The sequence below is a fragment of the Notechis scutatus genome, chromosome 1 (genome assembly GCF_049901735.1).
Source record: "Notechis scutatus isolate UNSWTSFEM ecotype Mainland chromosome 1, rNotScu1.2, whole genome shotgun sequence".
In the NCBI taxonomy this organism is placed as follows: domain Eukaryota; kingdom Metazoa; phylum Chordata; class Lepidosauria; order Squamata; family Elapidae; genus Notechis; species Notechis scutatus.
Genome location: NC_142009.1, coordinates 131,579,016 through 131,591,315, shown reverse-complemented (window position 1 = coordinate 131,591,315; position 12,300 = coordinate 131,579,016). Strand labels below are relative to the sequence as shown.

The window sequence follows — 12,300 nt, the reverse complement described above, 5'->3', positions numbered from 1 at the left end:
TCTGCAAAGAACACAACTCAGAGTGCCGTTGCTCAAGCCTCTTATTTTCTCATCATTTCTATTGATATTTTATATGCTGAAAAAGAACAACAATCCAGCACCAGTTATAGTTTACAATGGCTTTACTGCATCATCATGTTATTATCATGTCTTTACAAATTAGGACCAGAATGCTGCAGATTTTGTGTGAAAATGCCCACTGGGAATGTTTACTGGTTACATTAAAGGACAGATACACAAACCCAAGCTAGCATTTCTAGCTTTCAACAACCATTTTTTTTCCAGCATTTACACTGGAGAGATCAACATGAGATTTTGGAGTGTTGATAAATCTTGCCTAATAATCTGTACTCCTGACAGGAAGGTTGCTTCAAAACTGAGAGAAAACTCCAATATCTGCAAGATATCAAATCTGCAAGATATCAAATCTTCAACGATGTTTTTGTTAAAAGCATCTTCACACCTTTTTTTTTGTCATTTTTCAATCAATCTTAAAACAGAATTTAAAGATATATGTATTTTTTGAAATCTTTTTCTGAAATATTTTTTTCCTCTTTGAACATCCATTATAAAACTACCGAGGTACTAGTTCCTGCTCACTTGTTTTAGAGATACTTATATTTTGAAGGTCTTTTCAAAGATTTGAGTAGCTGACTATAAGCAAAGAAATATATAATGGTTAGTTCACTTCCGAGTCTCCTTTATAAGCAATAACCACATCCCTTATACATATTGATGAAAAAATGTCTGATCTCTTCATTGCCAGATGCATCAATAATTATTATTGAACTTTTATTTTCCCGTTTCTCCCTTATAACAGCTAGGCAACATTGCTCCAGTACCTGATAAAGAGATCTTCCTTCCAAAGACTTAATTCTTGTGAAACTCGGGCAAATATTGCAACTTTCCAAAACTCCTTAAGAAGGAAAGGTGTTGGTAGGAAATGATTTTTCAGACATAGAAGCTGTTCTCATGACTTGAATAAAGTATCACTTTTGCCCTTAGTTTGCTGGATAAACCATGTTTGGCTGGCTTTGCAAAAAATTATTTACAAACAACATAGGCTCAATTCATATAGCATGCTAGCTTAAAACTAAACGTGGAATGCTATAACTTAACAAGTGAATTAATCTAGCCTCTGTATTGGGTGTTAACTCTTTCTGCATTAATTTTATGTTCCAAATATCTATCAGAAGCTTAAGGGCTTCGTGGAGCCTTTTCTTCTACATAATCCATAATGTGAAATGTTAAAAATTTGGAGGATGGGACTTAAGTTATCTCTAAAAATTCTCCATTCTGCTATGCAAAAATGACATCAGATTTTTGTAACAGGTTGTCTGGACATAAAGCATGTTGAAAATGTAAAAAATAATATTTCTGTAGCAAGGTCAATTTAAAATATTGGCATTAATCATATAATCCTTGAACATTTGAGGTTTGGTTATTTAATGAATGGTTAATATCCATTTTTAGATTTAAGACTGTTCTTTAACCTACCATTAAGACTTATAATGGCAACTAGTCTTTACTTCATCTTAGGATAGCAAAATAAGACAAGCAAACAGGAAGTGCAGTCCTCCATCTCCTTAATATAACTCCCCATTTTGCCCTTTGAAGAATTTTCCTCACTTTGCCCATTAATGAGAATGGCCTCCACATTGTTTACATTTAAACAGATTTCAACAGTTACCAAAAAGTTACTAATGATGCAAACTTCATATACAAGCAAGCAGGTAGTGTATATGGAATTTTATCACCCTGGTAATGCATGTAGGAATATATGTTAAAATTATATTAAGGGTTTTAGGTAGCCAACATATTTACAGTGTAAATTGGCTATATTAATTGTGTAGTTCAAAATCTCTACAATATAACACAGTAATTTATATAAAACCATATTTAATATACAACAAACTTCCACCACATAAACACGTTTTATAAACATATTATAATTCCAATTACAGATTTTCATAAAAACATTTTCATATCAAGAATCTTAATACAGAATGATTTATTTCTATGTCAAAATACATTTACAGTGTAAATTGTCTGTAGAAAAAAGACACAGAGAAATGGAGTTTGCTGGTATTTAATTCAAGAGTAGAAACTTCTCTTATTTATTTCATGTTCAGTTTTAAAATATCACCTGAAATGATGAACCCAAGATATTTTGCTCTTATCCAAAGCAGAAAAGCAGGAAAAACAAATAACATTTGCCTTGTTTTCAGGGCATCACAAATGGGCACAGAATCGCACTTTACCAAGGCCATCCTGGCAAGGCCATGAGTCATGCTAGGAAAGACACTCCAGTTTGAGTGACTGTGAAATCTGAGCCCTTATTTTGTTTATATACATAAAATACAAAACCCAGTGAGGGAAAAAATCCACATAAAAACACATATAAAGATTGATCATACAGTTTTATTAGGTCAATGTGGTTTTTTTACTTGGTATTTTTTCCCAATGGAGAAAAAAAAAGAGAGAGAAGAGACATTGGAGTGGACTGTTTTCAACCCTGAGCGTTTTAACACTGCATATCAAGTACTGTAGTAAAGAAGCTGGTTAAGAATGTAGCACACTAGCACAAGTGAATGATATTAATCCTCTAGGTGATCAGGTCTTTACAAAAAAAAAACATAGCTTTCAATAAATAATGCTTAACTGTACAACTTTGATACAGCAATGTCATACACTGTTTTGACACATACTAAACTCTGCATGCTATATAGTCTACTAGAAGACGAAACTCTGCCATGCATTTTCTTCTTTTCCTAGTGCTAGAAAACACTTTTGTCCTCCAGTGCATTGCCTCAAGCAAACCTTACTCTCTTCTTTCCCCCCTTCTCACAGAAATAGGCCTGTACACTGGCATGCAAAAACCTTCAAGAAGGTTTCCCCCCCACTACCGTCATCATTCAGACTTCTAAACAAGAATATTTTCAGCTTTCCTCTCCTCCCTTTATCTAGAGTGGCTGTGAAAAACTAATTTTCAAGTGGCCTTTGAAAACTCCTTTGACGTATTTTGAAGTTACGAATTTTTAAAAGTGTCAAGCTAAAAAAAACTGCACTAAGACATTTAGTTTACTCCACCTGTGGCCTTCACCCAACATCTCATAAAAGTTGTAACCACCAAAGTTTCCACACTAATGCAAAAGCCCTCCAAACTAAAACAGCCCAACAGAAAAAAAAACTGAAGACATTACAAAAAAAAAAGCATCCTGGCATTGTAGGCTCCATACTTCCAATATACTACAAGATTAAAAACCAGAAGTTTCAAAAGAATGATAATGGTGCTAATGTTCCTGATAATTGGGTTTGAAGATAAGCAATAAGATGGAATGAAAATTAAATAATGAAATTGAGAGTTCCTGGATTAGAATTTATTACACCATCACATTAAAAATAAAAGTATTTCCAATCTTGTTGGAAAAGCAGTGATTCACTCCTACTGATATAGTATTTAGATGATTAGATGACTGAGATGATTAGGACATACTAGCAGATAAATATTATAAAATTAGTACATCCTAATTTCTTAAAAGTATAATTTTCCAGAGAGCCTAATTTGAGTATGGCCCTTTAATTCACAGCAGATAAATCTGGATATGAAAAAGGTGTGTGATGACTTAATAAAGACAGGGAACTCCATTTTCAAACTTTTAGGTTGTCAATGTGTCCATGAGAACCACCAACCCCATAATGAACTAGGAGTAGCTTTTATTCATAGAAGTCAGTCTTCTGAAAATGTTGTCCATCATCCTTTCTTAGATGTTGCAGATAATTCTAGCTTTGCACTGGCATAACTATTGGGACTTTCTAGAAGAATCAATACCCAATTACAGTATTACTTTTATACATGAAATATTATGGACTTTTATTTCCCTTTTTGTAAGTCATTCTACACTTTCTGCACATTTGTGCTTTATACGGAATATAAAAATAGGCTTTTTAAACTCTGTTCACGTTTAAACTCACTAAAAAACTACTTGCTTGTGAAATTCTCTTAAAAATTCACTGCATCCATGAGGGGAGGTAAAAATCAAGTAGGCAGTTAATTGCTATAGGTAGTGTGTGAAAAGGAGGGGGAAATCACCCTCAAAGAATAGGTGTCTGAAGGGAGATAACAACATTTGGAGATGAAAAATTAATTGTTTATCCCTTGCAACTATTCAAGTGCAAGGAGATGAGGCTTTGAAGAGAAAAAAAAATTTTTTTCCAACTTATTGGAGAATCAAGGCCCAACTTTAAAATATTGAAAAATGCAAATTAGTCAAACAAAAACTAAATTCACCAAAGAAGTGCAGGATGTGGATCGTACCAGGCCATAGAAGAATATGTGACAAAGGTGGAGATATAGAACAGAGAGTTCTGTAGAGTAGGCTACCAAAGACTAATATAAGTCTTTAGTATCTGATTCTAATTTCACATTCAATAGTGACTGGAATAATTACAGTTTTATAACCAATTTACATTGGCATAAATGGCCATTTAAGGCCATATAGGTTCAAATCACTTTCTGTAGACACTACACTAGGAAAAAGTTACCTTTTGCATGTATGGACATCTATATTTAGAGTAAATACAATTTTAAAAGACATTTTCATCAATCTATTTAATCTGTCATATATATTGCCCTTAAAGAATTAAAACTTTCTTTTTAATTAGATCTTCTAACATTAGATAGGAAGTAGCCAGAAGGAAAGATACAAACTGGATTTCACCTTCCACAAAGTGTCTTTAAAAAATCTTAGGTTGCTTTTTGAAATGTTATTCTATATGGATTAGGATATTTTCATATATTAAAAGCTGACAATCTTTAAAACATTTCCTTATGCCCTTGAACAATGCATCTCCTCACCCAAGGAGATGAAAAGTGCTGAGGAAGAGGAGGAGACAAACAATGCAACAGCCCAAGAAATAAATCTATTTTATAAAAGTCTGCCTAAATGCGTACGTGCAATTACAAGGAAGAGTTATGAGCATGTATGTTATGATGTCAACAAACATTCAATATTCAGGCATTTTACTCAAAAACAGGCTGCATGATTTGAGTGCAATATCTTAGTAAGTGTATTTAGGACTGCAACCCTGAATTCAGGACCAGTCTATAAAACTACCAATTAGAATTTTACTAATAGTAGTAGGACATATTCCCCACTTACAGTGGGAAAATAGATTTTTCACTAGACACATTTCCATTTCTGATTTTTTTTTTAATTATCTATCCAAGTTGACCAATCTTAACTTTCCAAATTAAACATACATTCCCCTTCCTTGTATATTACACATTCTTAGATCTTATATAGTGCGATCCCTTTTCCAAATTATATGACTAATTTCAAATTCAGCTTTTAGAAATATATTCAGCCTCCCATGTCACTAAATGTTCAGTCTGAATATATCTTATTTAGATGAGCTACACCCTTGTATTCACATAAGCATGACAAGGGGGTTAAAATACAGTTCCTGCAGTCAATTCAGGGAGCTCCATAATTAAGGCAGACAGAGCTCCCCAATCCTTCAGCGCACACACACCCCTTGCCATTATCAGTTTCACAAATTAGAGAAGCTAGAAGACTAGCTCAAAGAATAAAAATATTTTGGCTTCATGTAGCTAACAAGGATTATTTTTTCTATGTCCAGTCGACAAAACTAGTGGTATTCAACTGCTGAAAAAATAATTGTCAGACTGCAGGGCACAGTTGTTTGCCTCGTTTTCTCTCAGATAGTCCAATAAATTGTTTTAAAATATGTAAAGTTATTAACACATCTAAAATTTAAGAGATCAAAAATTAAAAAATCATAAAATTCAAGGACTTGAGTTTTATTCAAGACTATTCCTAGCCAAAAATATGTTACGCGTTACACTAGCTTCTGCCCTAAAAGTTTTTTCATGCCTTTGTGCAGTGCAAAGACACAGACTGATGTTTTGAGGTACACCGTAATTTTTCAATCAAACAAATCTATAAACCAAACCTCTTTTAATTTTTTTTAAAAAGGCCATGGTCTTCACTTAAACAGATAATTTTAAGCACTTTGTTACCAGTTTAAATAACTAATTTAAAATTGATCTCTCACCAAATATTTTTTTTTGATCAACAATCTATATTTTAAAGGTTTTATTCTATTTTTATCATACAACTATGTACGTAGAAAGGTCCATCTTCAGTCAGCCTGGAAGCCTTTTAGCAGTGATTCCGAAAGTGAGCAGCTCAGTAAATTGTCCCTGTTAAATATTATCAAACCAATTCTAACCCTGTTTACAGAAAAATAAGCACTACTGATTTAAGTAGGACCTACTTTCAACAGTAAATACAATCACAAGTAATTCAAGTCATTACTTGAAAGTAAAATAAACTGATCAGTTTCATGGAAAATGGCAATCACACTTACTTGAGATCACAATTGCCTGCAAACTCTCAATTATCCTATTTTTGAATAATGATAGTTAGGACTGGTTGGATGATTTATTCACTTGTACTGACAAAGGTACAATTGATTGATTACTTATTTAAAACAAAAGGATAGCCTTCCAAAGCTGATCACAAATTATTCCTGTGACTAAATCGAGTTATAATCTTAATTTCCCCACTAACGTTTAAGACTGAAATATGATTTTTTTTTAAAAAAAGTTCACTCCCCAACCCCCACCACCACCCAACCCCAAGAATCTGCCACAGTTCATCTTTCTTTCCCACTTCCTGTGCCTGAGGCCCAGATCTCAGTAGAGGAAAACAGAGCCTATTTCACTGGTAAAAGGACCCCCAGCTGGTCTGAGGCAGTCAGATGCCGCTTTCCCTTGTGCAGAGCATCTTTTGTAACTACAGAGTTTTCTTGCTCAGTTGATGAAATAAAACAAGAGTCCCAGGAAGGGAAACAACTGTGCCCCAAAGGTGAACGGCTCCTAATACTTTCGGGGCACAATCCAAACCCCATTTTACGAAGAAAATAAGGCAGTGGCTGAGAGGTGCGATGAAGAAAAGCAGTACATCAGAGCTATATATAGAGAGAGAGTGTGTTACATATATTTATAACACGCCCTTTTCTCCCCAGTTTGTTCTGTGGGAGAAAAAAATAAGAAATCAATGCAAAGGCTCCTGGCTAAAAACGTAGGTGGGGGAAGGGACGAGACGGAAAGCTGCCTCTATGAAAAATGAGAAGCCATCAGCCGCCCTCCTCCTCCTCCCGCTGAGAAAGTACCTCCCTTCACCCAGAAGTCGGAGGGGGGGGTGAGAAGGGGATGCTCGCACGGCCCTCTCCCTCAGCCTAGAAGCCTCTGCGCGCGCGCACGACTCACTCGCTCGCTCACACCAACCACACACCGGCGCGCGCGCAAACGCACGCGCCTCGCCCGCGCGGGCGGGACTGTGTGTCGCGCGGTTCCCCCCCACCCAAAAGAAAAAACGTTTCGCTCGAACTAAGGATGGGGGAAAAAAAAGAGAGGTTTGCCACGAACTGAGAGCCGACGGTTATTGACGCCGCGGCTCAAGGCCTCGTGTGGAGAGAAAGGGAAATGAGCCCTCTCTCGCTTTTGCAAAGAATATGAAAACACCGCGCGCACACACAAGCGGCTTGTCTTCCGCCACATTTTATTCGCGTCAAGCTTGTTGGGTCCCCCCCCCACTTCCTTTAGTAATACTGGGGTTGAAAATAGCGGCTCTACACAAACGCGCACAAACACACAGGCGGCCACGCCCCCTCTCCTCATTCAGTTTCTTTCCCTCGGCTTGTCCGCTGCGCGTTCCTGAGGCGGCGGCGGCTTTGGCAGACTGTAAAAGCGAACCGCGGCGCTGCCTGTCCCACATGGTCAAGGCACGCCCCCCTCGCAAAGCTCGGGTCTGATGGCGAGCAAAGCACGGAAAGAGACACCTTCCCTCCTCCCCCCACCTCCCCGTGGCTAAGGAGAGCGCACCGAGATCCCTTCTGTCAAGAGAAACGGCTGGGGTGGCGGGCGGGAGACACTCCCCTTTTCCGAATCAAACCAAACCAAGCCGGCGAGAAAGATAACCTAGTCCGAAAGAAAGAAATAAAAGCTCTAAGGCTGTAAAAAACACTCGACTAAAACCTTTCGCTTCAGCGGCATCCGCCAGCGCGGCCATCCCCACGCGCCGACGGAGACAACCTGAAGGTGACCCAACCCCCCACCCGCCTCCCCCCCGGTCACCCCACATCCAACCAAGGTTGCTGCCACAATCTCCCACCCCACCCCATGGCCAAATCACGCTGGGTCCCAACCCTGGCATCCTTGTCTGGCTTGGCACCCGCCGCTCGGAATGAAGGACCCAGATGTACAGCCCTGGAACACGCCACCACCGAAGCTCTCTCGCCCTTTATCCCGCCATTTTGCCCCCAATCGCCTTTTCCTGCACCACACCGGCAGCCCACCCAACCGAACATTTGGGGGCGGGGGAAGCGCACATATACAGGGGGAAAAGGGAAGAGGTATTAAAAAGAAGAAGAGATCAGCCCTTTAAAGTCTATCTACCCTTTTCTCCCCAACCCCCCCCCTGAAGTCTCAGCTGAGGCTCCTCCAAGGGTGAGGGAAGGCTTGGATACATGGCATATCCAGAGGCGTTGCTTCTATAGAGGCTAATATTGAATCGAGTTTCTATCAGTTCCAGCTGATTTATTAAAACTGTCAAGATACAGACTTTCAGCATTAAAAAAAAAACCAGGCAATGTTGTTGACAGTGCACAAGTCTGTTATGTTGCCATCCTATGCTACAAAATATGCAGATGGTCTGTACTTGTAAGAATCATATTGCACAAAATGAGAAACTTTTACTATGTGCCTTTCTTTTTTCCCCATTTCATTATTTTTTAAATTTTCACTAAAAAAAAGAGAATCCAGTTTCATACCTTCCATCTGGGCCCCCATTCACATATCACAGCATATGAGATACATAAATTCCTACTATAGTACAGTACATATACAATCTTTTTAACTAAGATAACAGCTCTGAGGTCTATATCACCATTTTCAATAAATCTTTACCTACAAATATTGAACAAATCTGAACTATAGCTGTACAAAAAAGTGTTTTGTTTTCTTGTTTTTTTTTAAACCACAAGGCCTTTAGATACAAGGATTTTTTTTAATCCTTTCAAAACCAGGACATAAACGTACCCATATAACTTGCATGCTAAAAACAGAGGAAAAAAATAAAAAAATAAAAGGGAAGAAGTGCCTGAAAAGTCTTACTGAAAAAACACAGCAAGAATGTTCCCTTTCACTGTACAAAAATACGCCTGAAAATATATTAATTTTTTAAAAAGACTGAGGTCTGTTATGTATCAAAAATGTTTCAATACCTTTGTGTACTGAGGTCTAGGCTGTCTGGTATTCAATCAAGGAGGTATAAGGGAACAAGTTACAAAAAAAAAGTTGGCAAGTAGAAATCACATTTGTAAAACCATAAACAATTTGATCTGAAAAGTAAACTCTGATCTTAAAGTCAGTTCACAGTTTGTTTTTTGTAAGCGTTTGTACAGTCTGCATTTTTTTTCAAGCTCCCTGCAGCTTTGTTAAGAATTGGATGCATAGAAGACATCAGTTTTCTCCCTCCAAACAAAAAAGTTTGCAATGGTCCCTTTAATTTTTTTTTAAAAAAATCAGAATAGTCCTTAGAATTCTTTGTAGGAGAAATAAAAAAAAATCCACAAACCCCCTTGAGTAACAGTTGTGCTGCCAAAAGACTTTTTTTTGCAGACCACTTCCAGACTTCAATCACAAACTTCAAACAACGCCTTCTTGAATCTTTTAACCCCCAGTCCCATTTGCCTTTTTTTTCCTTGCTGCTACTGTTGTGATTACCAATTAAAAAAAAATCAGAAGGAAAAAAAAAAATCACAACTCCGGACTCGGTTTGGAACTAACTTCAAGACTTTAAAAAGAAAGAAAAGAAAAATCCAAAGACATTTTGATCATTACTTCACTTCAAAACTCCACCACGTTTAAGCGTAAATCACTAGCATCAACTTTCCATTACCGATTTTTTTCTTTTTTTTTTCTCAGTCCTTTTGATCTCTCTCTCTCTCTCTCTCAGCCTGTTCGCCTGCCCGTCGCTTTTTCCTCTTGCTTCCTCTCTCCCTCCCGCCCTCTCTCGCTTCTTCAGTAAGTGAAAACCAAGTCGGAAAAGTTCGCTTCCAGCCAGTCGCCTGCGATCATCTCGCTCAGCTCCGGGGTGCAGTAATCGGGGAACTCGAAGTGAGAGCCCAAGCTACCCTCGCTGAACGAATCCAAATCCTTATCCACGAGGGAAAGGGACAGGTTGCCCGCCGCGGAGCTCACGCCCATCTCCGAGGCGGCGTGAGTGTGCTGGGAGAAATTCAAGCTCAAGTCAAACATCAGGTCGTCCGCCTCTTCGCTACTGCTGCTGGAAGAAGAGGAGGAGGTGGAGACGGACCGGGAAGAAGCCGGGGACAGGCTGGGCTGCTGGGCGCTCTTGGGCATACTCTTGAAGCCGTAGTAGAGTCTGCTGGCGCTGGCGCCATGCGCGGCGGCACCCCCCCTCACCTCTTCGTACAGGCTGGCCCCTTCGGTGGACTCTGCCGAGGAGCTCAAGGTGGGGCTGGCCGGGACTTTGGCTACGTTGTACCGCCTCAACTGCTGCTGCTGCTGCTGCTGTTGCTGCTGCTGCTGCTGGTCCTCTTCCTCCTCCTCGTCGTCCTCCTCCTGTTTGATCCGCAGCTGCAAGTCGTCGTCGTCCTCCTCCTCCTCTTCGTCCTCGTCCATGAAGACGCACTTGATGGTCTTACTGCTCACTTTCAGCGTCCCGAATTGGTGGTAATCCTCTCCCCCGTAGTCGCCCGGGTGGGGAGCCAGCTTCGTCCCGGCCTTCGGGGGAGACGACGAGGAGGAAGAGGAGGAGGAAGAGGAGGAGGTTTTCCCTTTGCTACATTTCTTACTGGAGCTTTTGGCGCTCTTGCCGCCGTTGCTGTTGCCGCTGCCGGTACTGGTGGGTGTGTTTTTCTCCGGGCTGTGGTTAGCGCTGGGTTTGGCAGACGGGTCTATTTTGGGCTTTTTCCTCGGCCTGTATTTGTAATCGGGATAATCGGCCATGTGTTTCAGGCGCAGTCTTTCGGCTTCCCGGATGAACGGGATCTTTTCGCTGTCCTTGAGCATTTTCCACCGCTTGCCCAGGCGCTTGGAGATCTCGGCGTTGTGCATGTCCGGCGACTGCTCCATGATTTTTCTTCGCTCGATCTTGGACCACACCATGAAAGCGTTCATCGGTCTCTTGATGTGCCCCGAGGCCGTTTTGCACCAATCCGGATCGCTCTCATCCAGCGCTACCGGGCTGCACGCCATAAACTCCCCTTCTTCGGTATCCATCGCTTCTCTGGGCAGGTTGTTCTCCGATTCTGGACTTTCCGCTTGCTGGACCATGGTGGGAGGTACGATTTGTCTTGAGAGTTTCTTTGTAAGTCTTTCGGGTCGATTATTATTATTATTTTAAAAATATATTTTTCCTCCACTTTGCACCCACCGACCGCTCGCCCGCCTCGTTCGGCTCACGCGAGCGGCTGCAAGGTGAAGCCCGGCGCGCAAGTTGCAAGCTCCTTTTTTTTTTCTCTGTCTGTCTGTCTGTCTGTCTCTCTCTCCCTGCCCTTTGCGTTTCTCAGTCTCTCCGTTTCCCTCCTGCCCCTCGGACGCCGCTGATTATCCGTCTAGCGGCGGCAGAAGCAGGACTCGCTCCGGCTCTTTCCCCTCCCCCTACAGCAGCAGCAGCAGCAGCAACAGCAGCCGCCCGGACCCAGAGATCTCGCTGGATCACACTCCCCCTTCTGCAAAAGTTGCGGGTTCTCTCCGAACTAGTTATCAGGGTTTCATATGGGTGACATCACTCCCGCGGCCAGCCAATGGAAGAGGCGAACTCCTCCCCTCGGCTCCGCCTCTCCCCCTTTATTAAGTTCCCCCACATCATGTAGGCATACACACCCCCTTTTGCAGCGGCTGTTGGAAGGCGTGGGGTGGGGGGAAGATAAAGTGGAAGTGGGAAGGGGGCTGGGCTTGGAGGTTCGTCTTAACAGTCGGAGAGGGAAGGAGGGGACAGAAGCGAGGGAATGGCTCGGAGAGGTCGCTAAAAGCCGCGTTGGGATCAGGAGATCGCCCACTCCTCCTCGGGCTTTCTTGATAGGAAGGGGTCCTACTTATTTACCAGAATCTGGGAGACAGCGCAGGTGAATCTGGTGCGATTATTCCCACATTGCCTAGTGTCACACTGGGGGAGCTTATTCTTGTAGGAATCCACTCGCATCCTCTGAGCATTGGCTTCTTCTTTGCGCAAGAGCTGTAGG

At 41.0% G+C, this 12,300-nt stretch overlaps 1 protein-coding gene across 1 annotated transcript; it reads right to left on the bottom strand.

The window, feature by feature from the left end:
- Positions 1 to 9,609: 9,609 nt before the first annotated feature.
- SOX11 (SRY-box transcription factor 11) lies at positions 9,610 to 11,973 on the bottom strand. Its single transcript, XM_026674288.2, has one exon. The coding sequence runs from the start codon at positions 11,387 to 11,389 to the stop codon at positions 10,112 to 10,114; it is 1,278 nt and encodes a 425-aa protein (XP_026530073.1). The 5' UTR covers positions 11,390 to 11,973; the 3' UTR covers positions 9,610 to 10,111.
- Between the last annotated feature and the right edge of the window lie 327 nt (positions 11,974 to 12,300).